The 15,949-nt window shown below is 53.8% G+C and overlaps 3 protein-coding genes across 3 annotated transcripts; 1 reads left to right on the forward strand and 2 right to left on the reverse strand.

Annotated features, from left to right (window-relative positions):
* Positions 1-49: 49 nt before the first annotated feature.
* Positions 50-2,612, forward strand: NCBP2 (nuclear cap binding protein subunit 2, 20kDa; the record flags this gene model as incomplete). The annotated part of the gene is made up of 3 exons (XM_009074767.1): positions 50-231; positions 1,011-1,149; positions 1,862-2,612. Coding segments are annotated over 3 exons (420 nt in total), but the record flags the coding sequence as incomplete, so codon positions are not given.
* A 3,098-nt stretch (positions 2,613-5,710) lies between these two features.
* LOC103802309 (serine protease 23-like) lies at positions 5,711-8,679 on the reverse strand. Its single transcript, XM_009074768.1, is given in 4 exon segments — positions 5,711-6,147; positions 6,150-6,227; positions 6,230-6,303; positions 8,615-8,679. Coding segments are annotated over 4 exon segments (654 nt in total).
* Positions 8,680-10,566: 1,887 nt separating this feature from the next.
* On the reverse strand, positions 10,567-15,446 carry LOC103802310 (cationic amino acid transporter 3-like). The gene is made up of 11 exons (XM_009074769.1): positions 15,092-15,446; positions 14,727-14,885; positions 14,467-14,638; positions 14,256-14,365; positions 13,075-13,297; positions 12,743-12,882; positions 12,561-12,663; positions 12,069-12,280; positions 11,249-11,415; positions 10,881-10,989; positions 10,567-10,697 (listed from the first exon to the last, which is right to left on the reverse strand). Exons 1-11 carry the CDS (start codon positions 15,444-15,446, stop codon positions 10,567-10,569), a joined length of 1,881 nt encoding a protein of 626 aa, XP_009073017.1.
* Between the last annotated feature and the right edge of the window lie 503 nt (positions 15,447-15,949).

Raw genomic sequence — 15,949 nt, forward strand, 5'->3', positions numbered from 1 at the left:
GGCGGGAGGGCCACGCGGTGACCCCGGGGCGTGCGCTCTGTGCCCGCAGGGTAGCAGGCAGCTGCAGGAGAAGTCGCTGAAGATTTCCTCCACGCTGTATGTCGGCAACCTGTCCTTCTACACCACCGAGGAGCAGATCCAGGAGCTCTTCTCCAAGTGCGGAGATGTCAAGAGGATTGTCATGGGTCTGGACAAGATCAAGAAAACCCCCTGTGGCTTCTGCTTTGTAGAGTATCCTTTCTGGTTCCTTTCTGTCAGCCTGGTTGCCACTTGTAGTTCCCGTGCACAACGAGCTTAGCTGTGCTGCTGCTGGACAGAAGTGATAGCCAAGTGCTTTGTACTAGGAACATCCATTCCAATCTTGCACCTTCCTCTCCACTGCCTTAGCTGAGAGACAGACTGCACAGTGGTGCCATACCTGACAAGTGCCACCGCTGCTCTACTATCGGGAGGTGGCAGAGACCTCCTTTAATTAGTTCATTTCTTTCATTCTTTTAGGGCCAAAGTGAGAACTGCTACAGTTGTCAGCCTGAGGTCTTGCATGGCCAGAGCACATGTTCACTTTGTCACCTCAGCTTTACACCTGAAGGAAGTAGCAGGATAAGCCATGGGAGCATTCCCAAGCACAGGCTGCACGCCAGTACAAGTTGTGCCATGAGCTGTCTGTGCAAAGCTCTCCTGGGAAGTCTGCCCCTCTTGTTCTATTTCAGTCAAGTTTCACATAATATAAAAAGGCAGATTAACAATTTCTTGCCCTTAGCAAGGCTTTCATGTGTTTGTTTCATCTTCTTGTCTGTGCAGGTATTAACATTAAAGTACAGAATCCTCTCTGAGCAGTAACTGGTGTTAGCTTGGATTGGTATGAGCAGTGTTTATCCCATAGAGAAGAGCAGGAAGAATAGAAAAGGAAGGCAGTTTTTTGTCAGCTTCTCAAATACAATAGTTCTGGGGTTTATTTCCCCTGTACTCAACCAAACAGCATGCTTAGTGCTCCTTACAGTGTGCTTCAGATACTACACAAGAGCAGATGCTGAGCACGCCATGAGGTTCATCAATGGCACAAGACTAGATGACCGCATCATCCGAACTGACTGGGACGCTGGGTTCAAGGAGGGGAGACAGTACGGAAGAGGAAAGACTGGAGGACAGGTAAAGGCAATACCAGTTCATACCCTGAATTTGATCCTCCTCTACCTCTTTGCTAGTTTTGTCTTGTGCAGAACAATGTGCGGACTCTAAAGACCTGATAATGAAGTTTAGTTACTCCCAGGTTGTTTCAGTAACTGATGCCTGGTGTTAAAAGCTGAAAATAGAACTAAAGGCTATATCTGTCTAGGACTCCAAACTTCCTGCAGTGCAAGCAGAATGTTCCCTAATCCAAGTTAGTACTCTTAAAATGATGCAGAATTGGGGTGGAGGGGGATAGCTAGCTGCCAGGCCAATCTCATAATGCAGCAGTTTGCCCCAGAGCAACGGTGAGGTTTCATTGTAGATTTCCAGGGTGGAGGAGATAAAATGTTCTGGAGGCCAAGCCTGGCAATTCAGAAAGATGGGACTGCAAACCTGAATGAAAATATTCTGAGGTCTTCTTTACTACTGATCCGAGAAGACCTCAGGCATCAGATATCGGTCTCTGAGGTCTTCTTTACTTCTGATCTGAGAAGACCTCAGGCATCAGATATCGGTCATTTTCACCACCATTACCACCTTTTTGATGGATTATTTGAAGAGCTCTCAAAACAAGCTTCTAACCCAAACTTCAGTTCACCACCAACTGAACAAGGAGGGGATGATGAGTCTGAAGTCTAGTAGGAGACAAGCAGTGCAGGTTACTAATATGTGTGTTATTGCTGGTCCCCAGGTGCGAGATGAGTACCGGACAGACTATGATGTGGGAAGAGGTGGTTTTGGCAAGATCATTCAGATGCAGAAGGCAAATCATCAGCCTGCCATCTATTAATTGCCTTGTGGGTCCTAGCTCACAGAGAGCTCTGTCCTTCCAGAGCCAGCCCTGTTCTCACATTTTGGATTGGGGTGTGGAGTGAGATCCGAGTTCCAGCCAAAGGTGACCCTCCATAGACTGTGGATATATATGTATTCATTTTCCCTTCCTTCTGAGCTAGAGAGGATGTTCTGTGCTGATACAGGGCAACAAGGGGGGAAAAATGGACAGTTCTGCAGGATTCTTAGAAGAAATGCAGCATGTCACACACACCTTATGCTGTGACATGCTCTTCATGTTACAGCTAAGCAGATGCTTCCTCCAAGCTGCAGCAGCAGCCATTGTTACTTTCAAGTGGAACTTACCACCATCAGAGCCCTCCAGGTGTGTGGGCACCTTGTGGGCATCTACAAGAGATTTGAGTTTCTAATTTATGACCTCACGTGCTTAAGAAGCAGTATCACTGTTTGGATGAGAGAAGTGGAACAAAGTCTTGTCATTCACTTGGAGGTGCTTGTATGCACATGTAGCCCTTGAGTTGGTCAGGGCCTGCAGAGCGTTTCTCTTTGATGCCCCCAGTGCTGCCTGGGTTTTCAAATCCTCACTGTTCAGTGTGATTTTTTTAAAAAATTTCCGTTAATTTTTTAAATAAACTCTTGTATTGAGTCTGGCTGAGGTGAAGATAATTTTACCCCTACCAGCCCTCATAGTGCTGTGCTGTGTATTGGTAGCTAGAAGGGTGTTGATAACACACGGTGCTTTTGCTACTGCTGAGCAGTGTTCCCACAGCATCAAGGCTGCATCTGATATTCCCCTCTCACCAGCAGGCTGGGGGTGGCAACACCTTAGGAGGGGGCAGAGCCAGGACATCTGCCCCAGCCTGACCAAAAGGGATGTTTCAGACCATATGGTGTCTGCTCCGCAATAGAAGCTAATGGAAAGGGGGAAGAGGGGCATTCCTTATTAGAGCATTTGTCTTCTGGAGCAGCTGTTGTGTGTATTGAAGCCCTGCTTCCAAGGAAGCAACTGGATGTTGCCTGCTGGTAGGAAGTAGAGATTAAATATTTAGTTTTCCTTTGCTTCCACATGCAACATTGCTTTTGCTTTATTAAACTTCCTTTATCTTGACCCACAAGTTCTGTTTCCATCTTAATTTCTCCCTGCCCTGTCCTAGCCAGGACCTGAGTGATAGAGCAGCTTGGTGGGTACCTGGTGTCCAGCCAGGGTCAGCCCATCATAGTCCTTTCAGTGCCTGGGACAGCAGCAGTTCTGTGTTAGTGTGCTAGAGCCATAGTAGTTCCTAAGCAGGCAGCTCCTGTTGGGTCACAGGGTTTGTTGGCTGCACTGCTTATCTCTTTATTTTGCTGGGCTTGGGAAGATGTTAATACAAACCATGGCTCTGTGCTTTGCCCTGGCACTGGTGACCTTGGTCTGCTGGGGGAGTTGTCTTGTGGAGAGGATCAGGGAATACATCTCCATCTCCCTACCCAGGGCTGATGTGGTACAGTCTCCCGAGGCCCCTGCTCACCCTTACATGAGCTGTTTAATACTGCTAATTAACACTGTCGTCATATCATGGGGTTTGTGTAATCTGGTATCGTGGTGTAAGAGAAGACAACTTTTGGGTGAGGCAATACTGAAATGCACATTGAGGCAGCTGGTCCCTGGGTGGCAGAGTGTGTGGAAGGATTTGGGCAGATGCCTCAGGTGGTTATCACCTCCCACAGCCATGGACTTTACACCTGAACAGGCAAGTAACCCTGGCAAACTGGCACACCACCTGACAGAAGGTGCTTTGCCTACCCCAATGAAAGCCAACAGCTTCTGGCACAGTACTGGGGCTTGGCATGTGCCTGCTGAGCCACAGTTCAGCGCTCTCAGAGTGCTGTGGTTAAGTCAGGGACCCAAGCCACCTCTGAGAATACTGTGACTGAGACCAGGGTGCAAACTGCATCTGAAGTCATGATAGTGGAGATAGGCATGCAAACAAGAACAACTGCACTTGCCCCAGTCATCAAAAACAAACACTGCACATGGAGGTCTATGGGTCCAACTAGTAAGGGAAGAAGAAGAAGGGTTCCATCCAGAAGCTGATCCTTCAGCAAAGAAAATGCAGGAAGGAGTGAGGGAATTCAGACAAGAAGCAGAAACTACCCAGTCTTTGACCTCATCAGAGCTTCAAGACATGCAGAAACATTACAGCCACCAGCCAGGTATGTGGATTCTTGCCTGGCTGCTCTGATGCCGAGATTAACGGGGCCAAAAGTCAGCAGTGAGGTAGGAAAGCCCAACAGCTATTCAGTTCTTGTGAACAAAATGACAGGATGGGTGTTGTCATGTCCTTATGGATGCGATCAAGATACCAACTATGTCTCCACCACCTAGGAAGGAGCACTAGCTTTCCTAGGCCTTGTGGGATTTTGGAGAATGCACATTCCAGGTTATCATCACTTGTGACCCCTCCATCGAGTAACCCAGAAGAATCAGAGAATCATTGAAAGGTGTGTGTTGGAAGGGACCTTAAAGATCAACAAGTTCCAAGCACCCTGCTGTGGGGAGGGTTGCCCCTGGGGAGGGGATTGATAAGAGTGGCTTGGTGGGCACCAGGTGTCCAACCAAGGTCAACCCACTCCAACAGTGAGTCCTATACCTGTTGCAATTTGTGTATCAAAACCACTTTGTCTGTGACACAAACTGGGGGGACATCTTCTGTTGGTGTCTTAAAGCTGCTGTCACTTGCAAACACAGCAATGGATGCACAAGTCTCACAGTGTTTCTCTGTGCTGCTGTCTTGGTGCTGGCTTTTCCTCCTCTGTTGTGCTGATGGTTGATGCTAGAAGCAATCTGCTTATAAAGTGCATGGCTGCCCTGAATAAGCCCAGTCCTTATGTTTCACATCAGCATGTTCTAGCACAACTTTCCCTGTCCGGTCGCCTGTTCCACAAATGGAGTAGTGTATGAAGCCTAACAAAGGCCCAGTGTGCACTTCAGAGAAGAAGGAACCGGGAACTCCCTTCCCTGTGTTTCTTCCTATTTTAAGTGCATGGCTGGCACTCTCTAACCTGTTCTTAGGTTCAAATAAGGGACCAGAGGAGATGTAAACCCTTTGATGGTTGGTTGCCAAGAACCTCTTGGCTCGGGCAGGTAATCCCATTGAACAAGTTAAATTCTGTCTGTAAATTGGGTTTGTATTATGGAAATAATAGCGGCTGCTCCCTGCCCAGCAATGCGTCATCATGATTTTTCATGCGTTGTATCATCCACGATGATAGAAACTGTTGCACACCCATCTCCAGACCAGGCATACAAGTTAAATTAGTTTAACACTCACATTATCCCAGAGTCTGATAACTGAGATGGGGTGTTACATTTAGCTTGTTGAAATGTCTTCTACCCGTTTGTTTTGCAAGTCAGGTTGCTGTGCCCATACAACTGTCACAGGTCTTGAAGGAACTGCATGTTTATTCTTCAAGCAGGTTTAAGCAGTGACAGCTTTGAGCAGTCTGTGATGTGGACTGCCCCAGAGATGCAGTGAAATGGAACAGGACATTGACTTACGAGTGAAAAATACAAGCAGTCATCTGTCCAGCCTTGCAAAGTGCCATCAGTCTGATGTCCGTTGTGGAGAATATGAATTACAGAGGGAATAAGTGCCTTCATAAACACAGCAGGGGAAATGGGAAAACTTAAGTAAGGCTTGTGTTGGAAGGGACCTTAAAGAGGTAACAGCCACAAAACTCTAGGATTAGCAAAGAAATCTCTTGTGCATTAGGTAGGGAAAAATAAGGTGAGCTTTATGATGAACTTCCTCTCCCATTTGTGTTATATAGGATCCCACAATTTGCCACACACTGCAGAGCCAGATGCACCAGGACTGTTTTGGTGGATGAGGTGGACCATCTCATCCTCCATCCCATACAAGAGGTAGACCAGTTTGCCCAGCTGGTCACTGTCAAACCCTGAGAAATTAATCCTCTTCCCAGCCATCTCCTCTGCTGTTGGAGCTGCCCTCATGTGCAGGCACCAGTATGGCCTGTGCAGCTTCAAAAGGGTGTAGTCATAGTCCATGCTGACCAAGGGCAGGCCCTGGATCCAGCTCATGGGCACCTCCATGTGCTGCACCTGAGTCCAGTGCATCACCAGCCTCCCTATCCTGTTGCCAGCATCCTGTGCCAACATCAGGAAACCCACTTGGATCTTCTTGGACCCTTCATGTAGTCTTTGCTATGGCAAATGCAATAGGCAGTGGTGAGGCTGTGCCTCTCAGACACCAACACACCCATATGGTCTCGGAGATCCTGATAGTGGCAGAGAAGGGGCAGTTCATCAGGAAGTGGTCCCAGTGATGGAAAACTGCCTGTCTGCACCATAAATAGCACTGCACATGCTGCCTCTGCTGTCTTCTCTCTGCACCACTCACTCAAGGGCTCACTTCCACCGTAGTGAAGGTGTGGGTGCCATTGGGCACCAGAGAGGTACTCCTGGAAGCCCTGAGGGATCAGGATAATGTCCTGCTGGCTGCAAGTATCATCACATCATTTTGTCAGCTCCAGGACAGACTGTGACAAGAACCACCCTTTGGCTACTTGCAGCATGGACCAGGGAACAAGAGCAGGAACCAGGTCACCAGCTGCAGCACTGGGAAGAAAGGAGAGCAAGAGAAGAGCAACCACCTGGCAGCCAGTCACCATGCCAGACCTGCAAAGGCAAAGCAAGGCAAGCATTAAGCCTGCACGATTAGAGAGCAGGCCACCTGCCACGGCTCAGGGCCAGGAGGATTATTGGATGCACACAGCCTCTTGCCAGCTACTGGGTCATGCATGCTTAAGCTGTTACCACAGAAAACAGAAGGGTTGGGACCTGCCTGGAGCTGGGTGAATAAGAAGTGATAGGAATCTCACCCAGCACCCAACTTTGATCTCCTGGAGCTCTTCTGGACACTGAGGCCCTCCCTAAAACACAACCCAGTGCTGCTGCAGAAATATCAGGAGCTGAACAGTTTGCTCTGTCATGCCAGTGACCCCATCTGCCCAGAGTGGATTCCCTGGATTCCAGCACTTGGGCTCTGCTGATGGATTCATCCCACGCAACAGCCGCTGCAGCTCTGCCCCACGAGCAGGGAAGGGGATCTGACTACCTGCTCACTGGTTCTGCAGGGAAGAAGGCAGCACATAAACTCCACGGGTTGAATTATTTGGTGTCGCAGAGCAGAGCTGACTTGCCAGCCTATTTTAACTCCCAAGCAGATCATTGTACCCAATTTAAAATTTAATCTGCTGCTACACCTCCACGTGCCAGGGCCACCCCTGTTCTGGAAGGGGAGCAGTGCAGGGGCAGGCTCCACAGTGCCAGCTCTCCCTCCCAGGGCTGAGAGGCACAGCACCCTGTCTCCAGCCTGCCCCCAGCCTGTGTGGCCACGTGGGGTCCTCTCATCAGCCCCCCTAGAGGTGGCAAGCAGCTGGTGTGGAGAGAGCTGCTCTGATGGCTCTGTCAGGAAAGCCCTGTGTCCCCCAAAGGCAGTTGGGGGATGTCAGGCATGTGACAGTGTGTGAGGTTATGAAAACCATGGGATGGGGTAGAACCAGACAGGGAGGGAATCTGAGAATAACCAGCTCTCTGAATCCCTCACACCCTGACTCATCCTTGGCATGGCCCATGGCCAGAGCACATCGGTGAGTGGCCTCAGCCAGGCCTCCAATGCAGTGCTGCCCCAACTACCTCCCTCCTCAGCATGGCTTGGGCCAAATGCAACAGGAGCCAACAGCCCTGCAGCTCTCCTTTAAACCCAGCGGGGACAGCACCAGGGAGATCACAAACCGAGCCCTGGCTGTAGCTCCCAATGAGGCCTGTCTGAGTGTCCTCCTCAGCACTACAGCCAGCAAGACAACACTGAGCCAGGAGCCAGCTCAGCTGCCCCTGCCCACGCTGTGCTTGGTCTGCCTGGCACCCACAGAGCGGCAGAGGCACAGGCAGGGGAGCAGCTTCAGGCTTGTTGGATGCTCTGCCAGGGCTGGAGCTGCACCAGGGAGACTCACAGATGGGCAGAAGGCAGGCACAGCCTGTGCTGTGTACCTGGGTGGAAATGCCCCAGCTGACAGGGCAAACAGCAGGCAGCTGTGTGCAGGGCTTGGGCCTGGCCTCTCAGAGGCAAAGCCAGGCTCTGCTTTTTGCTGAGTTTTCTCAAACCAGAAAATAGCCCCTTCCAAACTGGCACAGAAGGGGAAAGCCCACCCTACAGCCCCCAGCACCTAACAGCCTTCAACCAGGAACATTTCCCTCCTGGCCCCTCTCTGTATGATGGAGTTCTGGGCTGCTATTGGAGCAGCTCAGTAGCCCACAGGCAGGCTGGTGGGGCAGCAGCTACAGAGGTGAGAGCAGTCAGCCTGTGTAGACATGCTGGGGCTCTAACTGGGTATTGTTCACCCACCAACTGATGCACCGAGATGTACAGTAACACCAGTGGGGCCTAGGAAAGGCAGAGACGCTGCCCAGCAGAGAATGTGGTGCCATCCCTAGCAGAAGGAAGCAGTGGGCAGAGGGAGGCAGGGTCCCCCTGAAGTGGGTGTGCAGAGCTGGAGCAGCCTCCCCAGGGTGGCAGGCAGGAGCAGGGTCTCCAGCCCAAGCCACAGCAGTGGGGAAAGCTGCTGTGCTCCCACCAGCACCTGCACTGACCTACTGGCACACACCAGCATGGACTGGCAGCTGCCAGACAGCTGCTTTCCCTGCTGAGCTGCCATGGTGGGAGCTTCCCAAAACTTCCAGAAGCCTGCTCCATGTTCACAGCTCTGCCAGTCCCAATGGATGCCCCAGATGGGATGACAGTGCTCAGTGGGATGGCCTGTAGCTAGGCATAGACATGCCCATCGGCACAGACCCACATATAGACATGGGAATGGATGTGCACATATGCACAGGGACACAGACAAAAACATGGCATGGTCAAGAGGCTGAGGGTTGCAGCTGTATCATGGGCCCTTTGCCCACTAGCCTTGGGTAATAGGACACAAAACTGGGTGCATGGGCGCTGGGGGTACTGCAGGCTCACGGCTCAGCAGGGCCCCATGTCCTGCCCCTGGCCAGAAGACACCTGCACAGTGTGGCGCACCAAGGCGACAGCTTGAATAGGAGAGCTGGAAGCACCTGTGAGGAGCCGGTGCCAGGAGTCAGCTGTGTCTCAGGGATGGAGCATGAGGCTCTGGCAGGGCACCCCAGCCCAGAGCACAAGGACAGGGAATGCCTAGTCTAGCCAGAGCAAGTGTAACAGCCCCTTTTACTCCAGGCACAGCCCTGGGGCAGAGCTCATAGCTCCAGCCCAGAGGCTAAACAGCTGATGGTGCAGGTCCCTCACCACTGACCATGTAGTGACCCTGCACCACTGCCAATAAACAGGGAGAGATGCCAAAACCAAGCACAATTCATCCGCCCTAAATTAGTTTATTTTGAATAATAATGTCAGGTCTGATTGAGACCAGACCAGAATCTGGAAAATCGAGTAATCACATGGATGCAACCCAGTTCCTGGTCATGCTTCCTCTGCAGGCCATGGCTGGCACGTCGAGGAGGTATTTCCAAAGTCTTTACTGCAGCCACTGCTCTGGGACCTGGTGACAACCCTTGCAGCACATGGTCTGCAAGACAGGGCTATGGCAGGCTGCTGCCCTGTCCTCAGATACCAGCAGCACTGAGTTGAGCTGGCCAGAAGCCCTGCTCCACAGCTCCAGGCTCACAGGCTCACTCTCCCTGGGAACAGTGTGAGGGCTGGTGGCTGCAGCAGGCAGGTTTCAGGCAGGGAGCTCACCCAGCACATCTGGCTAGGACCAGGCATTATTCTGCAGTGGCACCAGCCTGGCACCCAGCCCAGTAGCATGTGGGGTCCTGCCCAGAGGCCCACGACCACAGCTTTAATACAAGATGTGGCAAGACCAACAGAGACAAGCACTTAAAAACCATTTAGTTTAATAGGTATAAAAATCAACATTAAATCATCAATTATATGAGGTTGGACACTGGTACCGCTACACTGACAACATCATCACAGACACCTGAGCTAGATATTCACACCAAGCAGCATGGCCAGGGCAGCACAGGGCTGAGTAGGGGATGCAAAACCCAGGCACAGAGAGGGTTTTGGTCCCCTCAGCCCTGTGCTGCTGGGGAGTACCAGTTGGCTGGCAGTATAAGTACCAGAATGAGCTGTCCCAAGCCTCCCTGCACAGCTCCAGCCATGGCTGCCATGTACACACATGGCACTTGGAAAGCACAGAGAAGAGTTGGTAAACAGCCACATGACAGATGGAACAAGTACCGCTGCACAATCACATGGGGCCTCCTATGCACAGGGAAAGCAGCTTTAATGGCAGGAGGGCCATGCTGGTGTCACTGGCCCTCAGCAGGACTGGAGGATGGCAGAGACCAGCCCTGGGCCACCAGCACTCCCACCCAGCCTGGGGACTTGTCTCCATGACCTCTGCTCTGTAAGGGGAAAGGGCAGCACAATACCCAGCTCCAGTCCTGACTCTGGGACTCAGTCCCTGCAGGAGACAGGACGTATGTACCATGTGGATCATGATCTTGTCTCCAAGTGGGAAATGGCAGAGGTCCATGGAGTGCTGGTGCCCAGTCCCTCAGACAGCAGCAGCCCCAGGGCTGAGCTCTGGGACAGGATGGTGCAGAGGCTTTTCTACTGTGGCACAGGCCTCTGCATTTTTCCCTTCCACGCTGTTCCGAATCCCGTAGCCAAAGTAAATCATAAAACCTGCCGAACAGTTTCCATAATGAAACACACAATGGTGGGCTGACAACATCAACAGTCCCCCAGGAAAGACCCTGTGGGCACTGCACTCCCTGTCACAGGACACCTTAATGGTGGGCTGACAACATCAACAGTACCCCAGGAAAGACCCTGTGAGCACTGCACTCCCTGTCACAGGACACCTACCCAAAGCCATCCAGATGGCAAACCGCAGCCAGGTGCCAGTACTCAGCTGTACCATCAGCAGGATGTTAACAAAGATGCTGAAGATTGGCAGGACTGGGAGGAAAGGTACCTGCAAGGGACAAGAAGTGCCATGTCAACTGTGCCTTGAGGGACCAGGCTGAGCTCAAGGATGCTGCTGGGATGGAGGGACCCCACCCCTGCAGCCCAGCGAGCACCCAGGCACTTCCATGCTGGTAACTGCACTTTGGAGAGATGTGTCTCAGGGCCCTGGGCCTTGCTGGCAGCAAGCCCTGACAGACCCTGCAATGTCCAGACCCTGCTGGAGTCCATGGGGGTTCAGATGCCAAACTGCAAGGGGCTGCACTCACTTTGAAGTTTAACCGCGTGTTGCTCTGCGGCTGCCTCCAGACGATGATGGTGGGAATGAGCAGAGCCATGACGAGAAGCACCAGGGCCACGATGCAGCCCACATTGGCATCTTTCAGTGCAGCCACCTTGAGGGTCAGGACCACGCAGATAACTGTGATAAGTGTGGCTGCAAGAAAGGGAGTGCTTAGGGGGCTGCATGGAATGTGGCCTCACTGGGACCCTGAGCCTCACCAACAGCTGGGCTGAGGCACTCACTCCTCTTGGTCAGGTATGGGTCCAGCACCTGCTATCTCTAGCACCCACCCCACAGCCTCGGGAAAGAGCTTTGCCAGAGGCACTTGCCAGCCTGACAAAAGCTGCAGGGTCTGAGCAAGTGTCTGCACTCAGCTGGGCTTGAACCCAGCTCTGATGCTTACCCAGACCTGGCTGCACAGCCCCATTCTGGCTGCACAATGGACCCATTGATGAGTGGATCAAAGCTCACTGGCCAAACCCCAGGGGGCTGGGGACCACCCTCACTGGGTGGCCAGTCTGGGCCAGGCTTGTCACAGGGATCTCTCGTGATCACCCACCCATGCCTGGCTTAGCACCCATGTCTTCCAGCAATCCCTGTGTGCCCCAAACCACAGCTGTGCCCTGCGCTTGGCACCTGCCAGGGCAGGGTGGGTTCAGTGGCAACAGCAGCTGGCAGCCTGTGCTGCCTGGCTCCTCTCCTTCACCTGGCACACTCTCCATCCCTTCCTGGCTCTGCAGAGGCATGCCAAAACACTCCAACCCCTGGCAGCAGGGGACATCAGTCGCCAGCTCCCACTCACTCACCAATGACCGAGACACAGACATAGACGATGCACCCCGAGAGTGCAGTGGGGGTGTCCGCAGGCGGGTTGAAGAGTGTTGCCAGGGACAATGCTTCTTTCTGCTGGGCACTGGCACCAGTGATGATAGGGTTCATGATCACCCTTTCCTCCTCATTCCCGTTCAGCTCCAGCATTTCCATGGCTTTTGGCGAGTTCAGCTGCCCAGGCTGGTACCTGAGCGGGTAGGACAAGCTTGCAGCAGAGCCTGAGGAATTTCCTAGCCCATGGGGACAGTAGGCAGCACCCTCATATCCCAGCTGCTCCAGCAGCAGCCCTGTGACAGCCACTCCATGTGCTCAGAGACACCACACAGGCTCTTGTGAGCAGCCTCCATCTTGGAGGCTTGGCACTTCCCCAGACTGTATCCCCCTGGGGAAAAACTGTGGCTACAAGCCCCCGGATTGATGCAAGGACCATCCACCCTGGGCACTGCCACACCTGAGGAGTCACCCACCGGAGGATGAGGACGCACACTGCCACCAGGGAGTAGGCCAGCAGTGTGCCGATCGACATGAGGTCCACCAGGTCCTTCAGGTCAAACAGGAAGGCCATCACCGCTGCAAGGAGGATACACAGCATGAGCACTGCTCCAGACCACCGTGGGTCAGAGTGTGAAGTGGTGGCCAGGAGCCTTACCTGCAAGGACCCCCGAGGTGATGGTGGCTGACAGAGGGGTCTTTGTGTGACTGTTGATGCTGGAGAGGAACTTGAAGAGCAGCCCATCCTCTGCCATGGCATAGATTACTCGTGGCATGGGAAACATGGAGCCCAGCAAGCTGCCATGGGGAGAGATGCCTCAGGGCCTGCCAGGCAAGTGGTCCACACCCACCACCCAAATAGGGATGTGACTGGCTCTGTGCCAGGAGCAGGATAGCAGCCAGACAAATCCCCAGCTCCAGCCCAGCCAGGATGCATGCTCCCAGTCCCTGTGCTGTGCCAGGCAGTGAAAGGAACAGAGCCAGTCCTACCTGGTGGAGAGGGCACAGAGCGAGCCGACAGCAACAGCATAGCGGGCGGGCTCCCAGCCCACCCACTTGAAGGCCTCAGGCAGGGGACTCTCCTTGCTCAGGAGGAAGTAGGGTACCATGAGAGTCAGAGCTGCAGAGACTCCGAAATAAGCCACAAAGCAGATGAGGAGGGACACAATGATACCAATGGGGATCGAACGCTGTGGGTTTCTGGCTTCCTCCCCTGTGCAAAGACAAGAGGCAGCATGTGTCCCCGCTCCACGGCACAGCATGGGGCAGCTGGCCCCAGGGGATGAGTCAGAGCAAGAACTTTCCATGGCAGCATGGGACTGGGCAACAGCAGGCAACCACCATTGGACAGGAGGGGTCCCCAGCCATGCTGCTGCTCTGGCAGAAGCTTTGGCACTGCCAAGAACAGAGGTGCATGGCTGCAGTCCCAGCTTCCAGGGATGCAGCTGCCTGGCAACCTGGGCTTGCAGCCCCCCTGGCCAAGTCAACTCTTTACCCCTGCCAGCAGCTCCCACTCTCTACAGAGCCTGCTGAATGGAGGTCCTCTGTGCATGTGGGCACAGCGTGCCCTCTGCACCTTGGCCTTGCAAAGGTGTGCTCCCTGCTGCACCACACTCCCAGCAAGGGGCTCAGCAGTGGCGTAGGAGGAAAGGAGGCGGCTGCTGGGCAGCCCCTGGGGGCAGGGAGGCACAGGCAGGGAGGTCAGGCAGAACAGCCTGTACCAGCCACCCACTAAGTAGATTCCTGGAGGAATGAGAAGAAATTAAAAGGGCTCCCTGTGTTCCAGGAAGCAACAGTTCTGCATGAACCCAATCATTTAGAAAAACGTAGCTTGAGGATGGGAAATAACCAGGAGGCACTAGCAGTTCCCAGCACTGTCACAGCCTCGGCTCAGCAGTCGAAAGGCTCCCCGCTGCCCTGGGGGCTGCCTGCACAGGCAGGGTGCAGCCGTGCTCCCACCATGCAGTGCAATGAGCCCCTTTCCCTGGGACAGGGCAGGCTGTGAGCCCTTTTGTCTGGCCCAGCTGGAGACAGAGACACCGCAGGGAAACCTCCCCGGAGCAGTGGGACCAGCTGTTTCCCACGCCATGGAGTATCCTTCCCCAGCAGGTCCCAGCCAGCTGCTGGCTGTGCTGGGGAAATGTCCATGTCACCCTCACCCAAGGCAGTACCTGTGGTGGCAATGCAGTCAAAGCCCACGAAGGCGTAGAAACAGGTGGCAGCGCCAGTCAGGATCCCTTCCAGTCCAAAGGGGACAAATCCGCCAGAGCCAAAAGTTTTCCTGGAAAGCAGGGAGGAGAGCAGCTGCCATGGGGTGCATAGACAGCAGGGCCAATGCCTGCACTGTGCCAGAACCTGGCCTGGCACAGCTGCTCTCCTTACATGATGTCCTCTGAGTTCGAGTGGTTGACATAGTCCTCCTTTGAGAGCTGCCAGTTCTTGATATCTCCCTTCACAAAGCCTGCAATGATGACGAAGCTCAGAACCAACAGGTTCACTGCCGTGAAGATCTTGTTCACAAGGGCAGATTCGCTGACGCCGAAAGCCAGCAGCGCTGTGGGGACAGAGAAAGGGTAAGTGGGGCCCCACCAGGCTCCCATGCCACCACCTACAGGGCCACAGAGCCACTCCTGCGCACTCACCAGTAAGTAGCACAATCAGGATCAGGGCAAAGAAGTCTGGGCGCTCAGCCAGCACTCCCGGCAGGTGCACTGTGGTCTTGTTGGTGAAGAAGGTGGAGATATGGTTGCCGATGATGTTATCAAATGCTGCACTCCAGGCTCGAGCCACACTGGCTGTACCTGGTCGATGACAAATCTGTGCATCAGTCTGAGCCCAGGGCAGAGTGGCACCAGCCATCATCACCACAGCACCTGCCTCCCTGCTGATCCCACCCCACTCCCTGCCCCCACAGCACCACATGCTGTCCCCAGAAGCCCCCCATGCTGCCAACATGGTGCTGGAAGGAGCCTGAGTACACATGTCAGCAGCCTGCCTGGCATCATACCTATCACATAGGAGAGAATGAGGTTCCACCCAGTTGTAAAAGCCCAGATCTCACCAACGGTGACATAACTGTAGAGGTAGGCAGAGCCAGTCTTGGGGACACGGGCCCCAAACTCTGCATAGCAGAGTCCAGCCAGTACCGATGACAGAGCAGCGACCAGGAAGCAAAGGACGATGGAGGGACCAGCCATCTCCTTGGCTACCTCCCCAGCCAGCACGTACACACCAGCCCCTAGTGTGCTGCCCACCCCAAGGGCTATGAGGTCCAGTGTGGAGAGGCAGCGAGCGAAACGTGTGTCCTCAGAGCTCAGATCCACCATGCGCCGGCGAATCAGCTTCTTCCCAACACTGGTCATTTTTTGTCCCAACATCTTGTCCTCTCCTGGGTGATGCTCAGCTGCTCAAAAGCCCTGCAAGAGAAGGAAACATAGCAGCATGAAGCTCAGTGTCCTTCAGGCATCAGGACTAACACTGCAGGGAGTGGGGAAGGCAGCAACGCCCACAGGTGCCTGCTCCCAGCTGAGACCCCAAGGGCACCAAGACCCCACCACGCTGGTGGGGCAGAGACCATGGCAGCTCCCTTCAAGGCATTGTCAGGCTGCACATACCCTACCTGCACAGTCCCCTGCACCAGGACAGTGAGCCAGGGATGAACACAGTGAATCCATGGTGGGAAACAAGCTCATTGCTCAAGCCCTGTATGGAACAGCACCAGCTCCCGCTCACGGCAGAGAAAGCCGTGTCACCCGACACGGAGAGCGCGCAGCGAGCTTCAGGCGGGGAGAGGAGACGAGCAACGTGGCAGGCGACAGCAGGAGCCTCCCGCTGCCCGCAGCATCCCGGTACCCACCACGTGCCG

This window comes from Acanthisitta chloris, unplaced genomic scaffold (assembly GCF_000695815.1).
Source record: "Acanthisitta chloris isolate BGI_N310 unplaced genomic scaffold, ASM69581v1 scaffold7645, whole genome shotgun sequence".
Classification (NCBI taxonomy): domain Eukaryota; kingdom Metazoa; phylum Chordata; class Aves; order Passeriformes; family Acanthisittidae; genus Acanthisitta; species Acanthisitta chloris.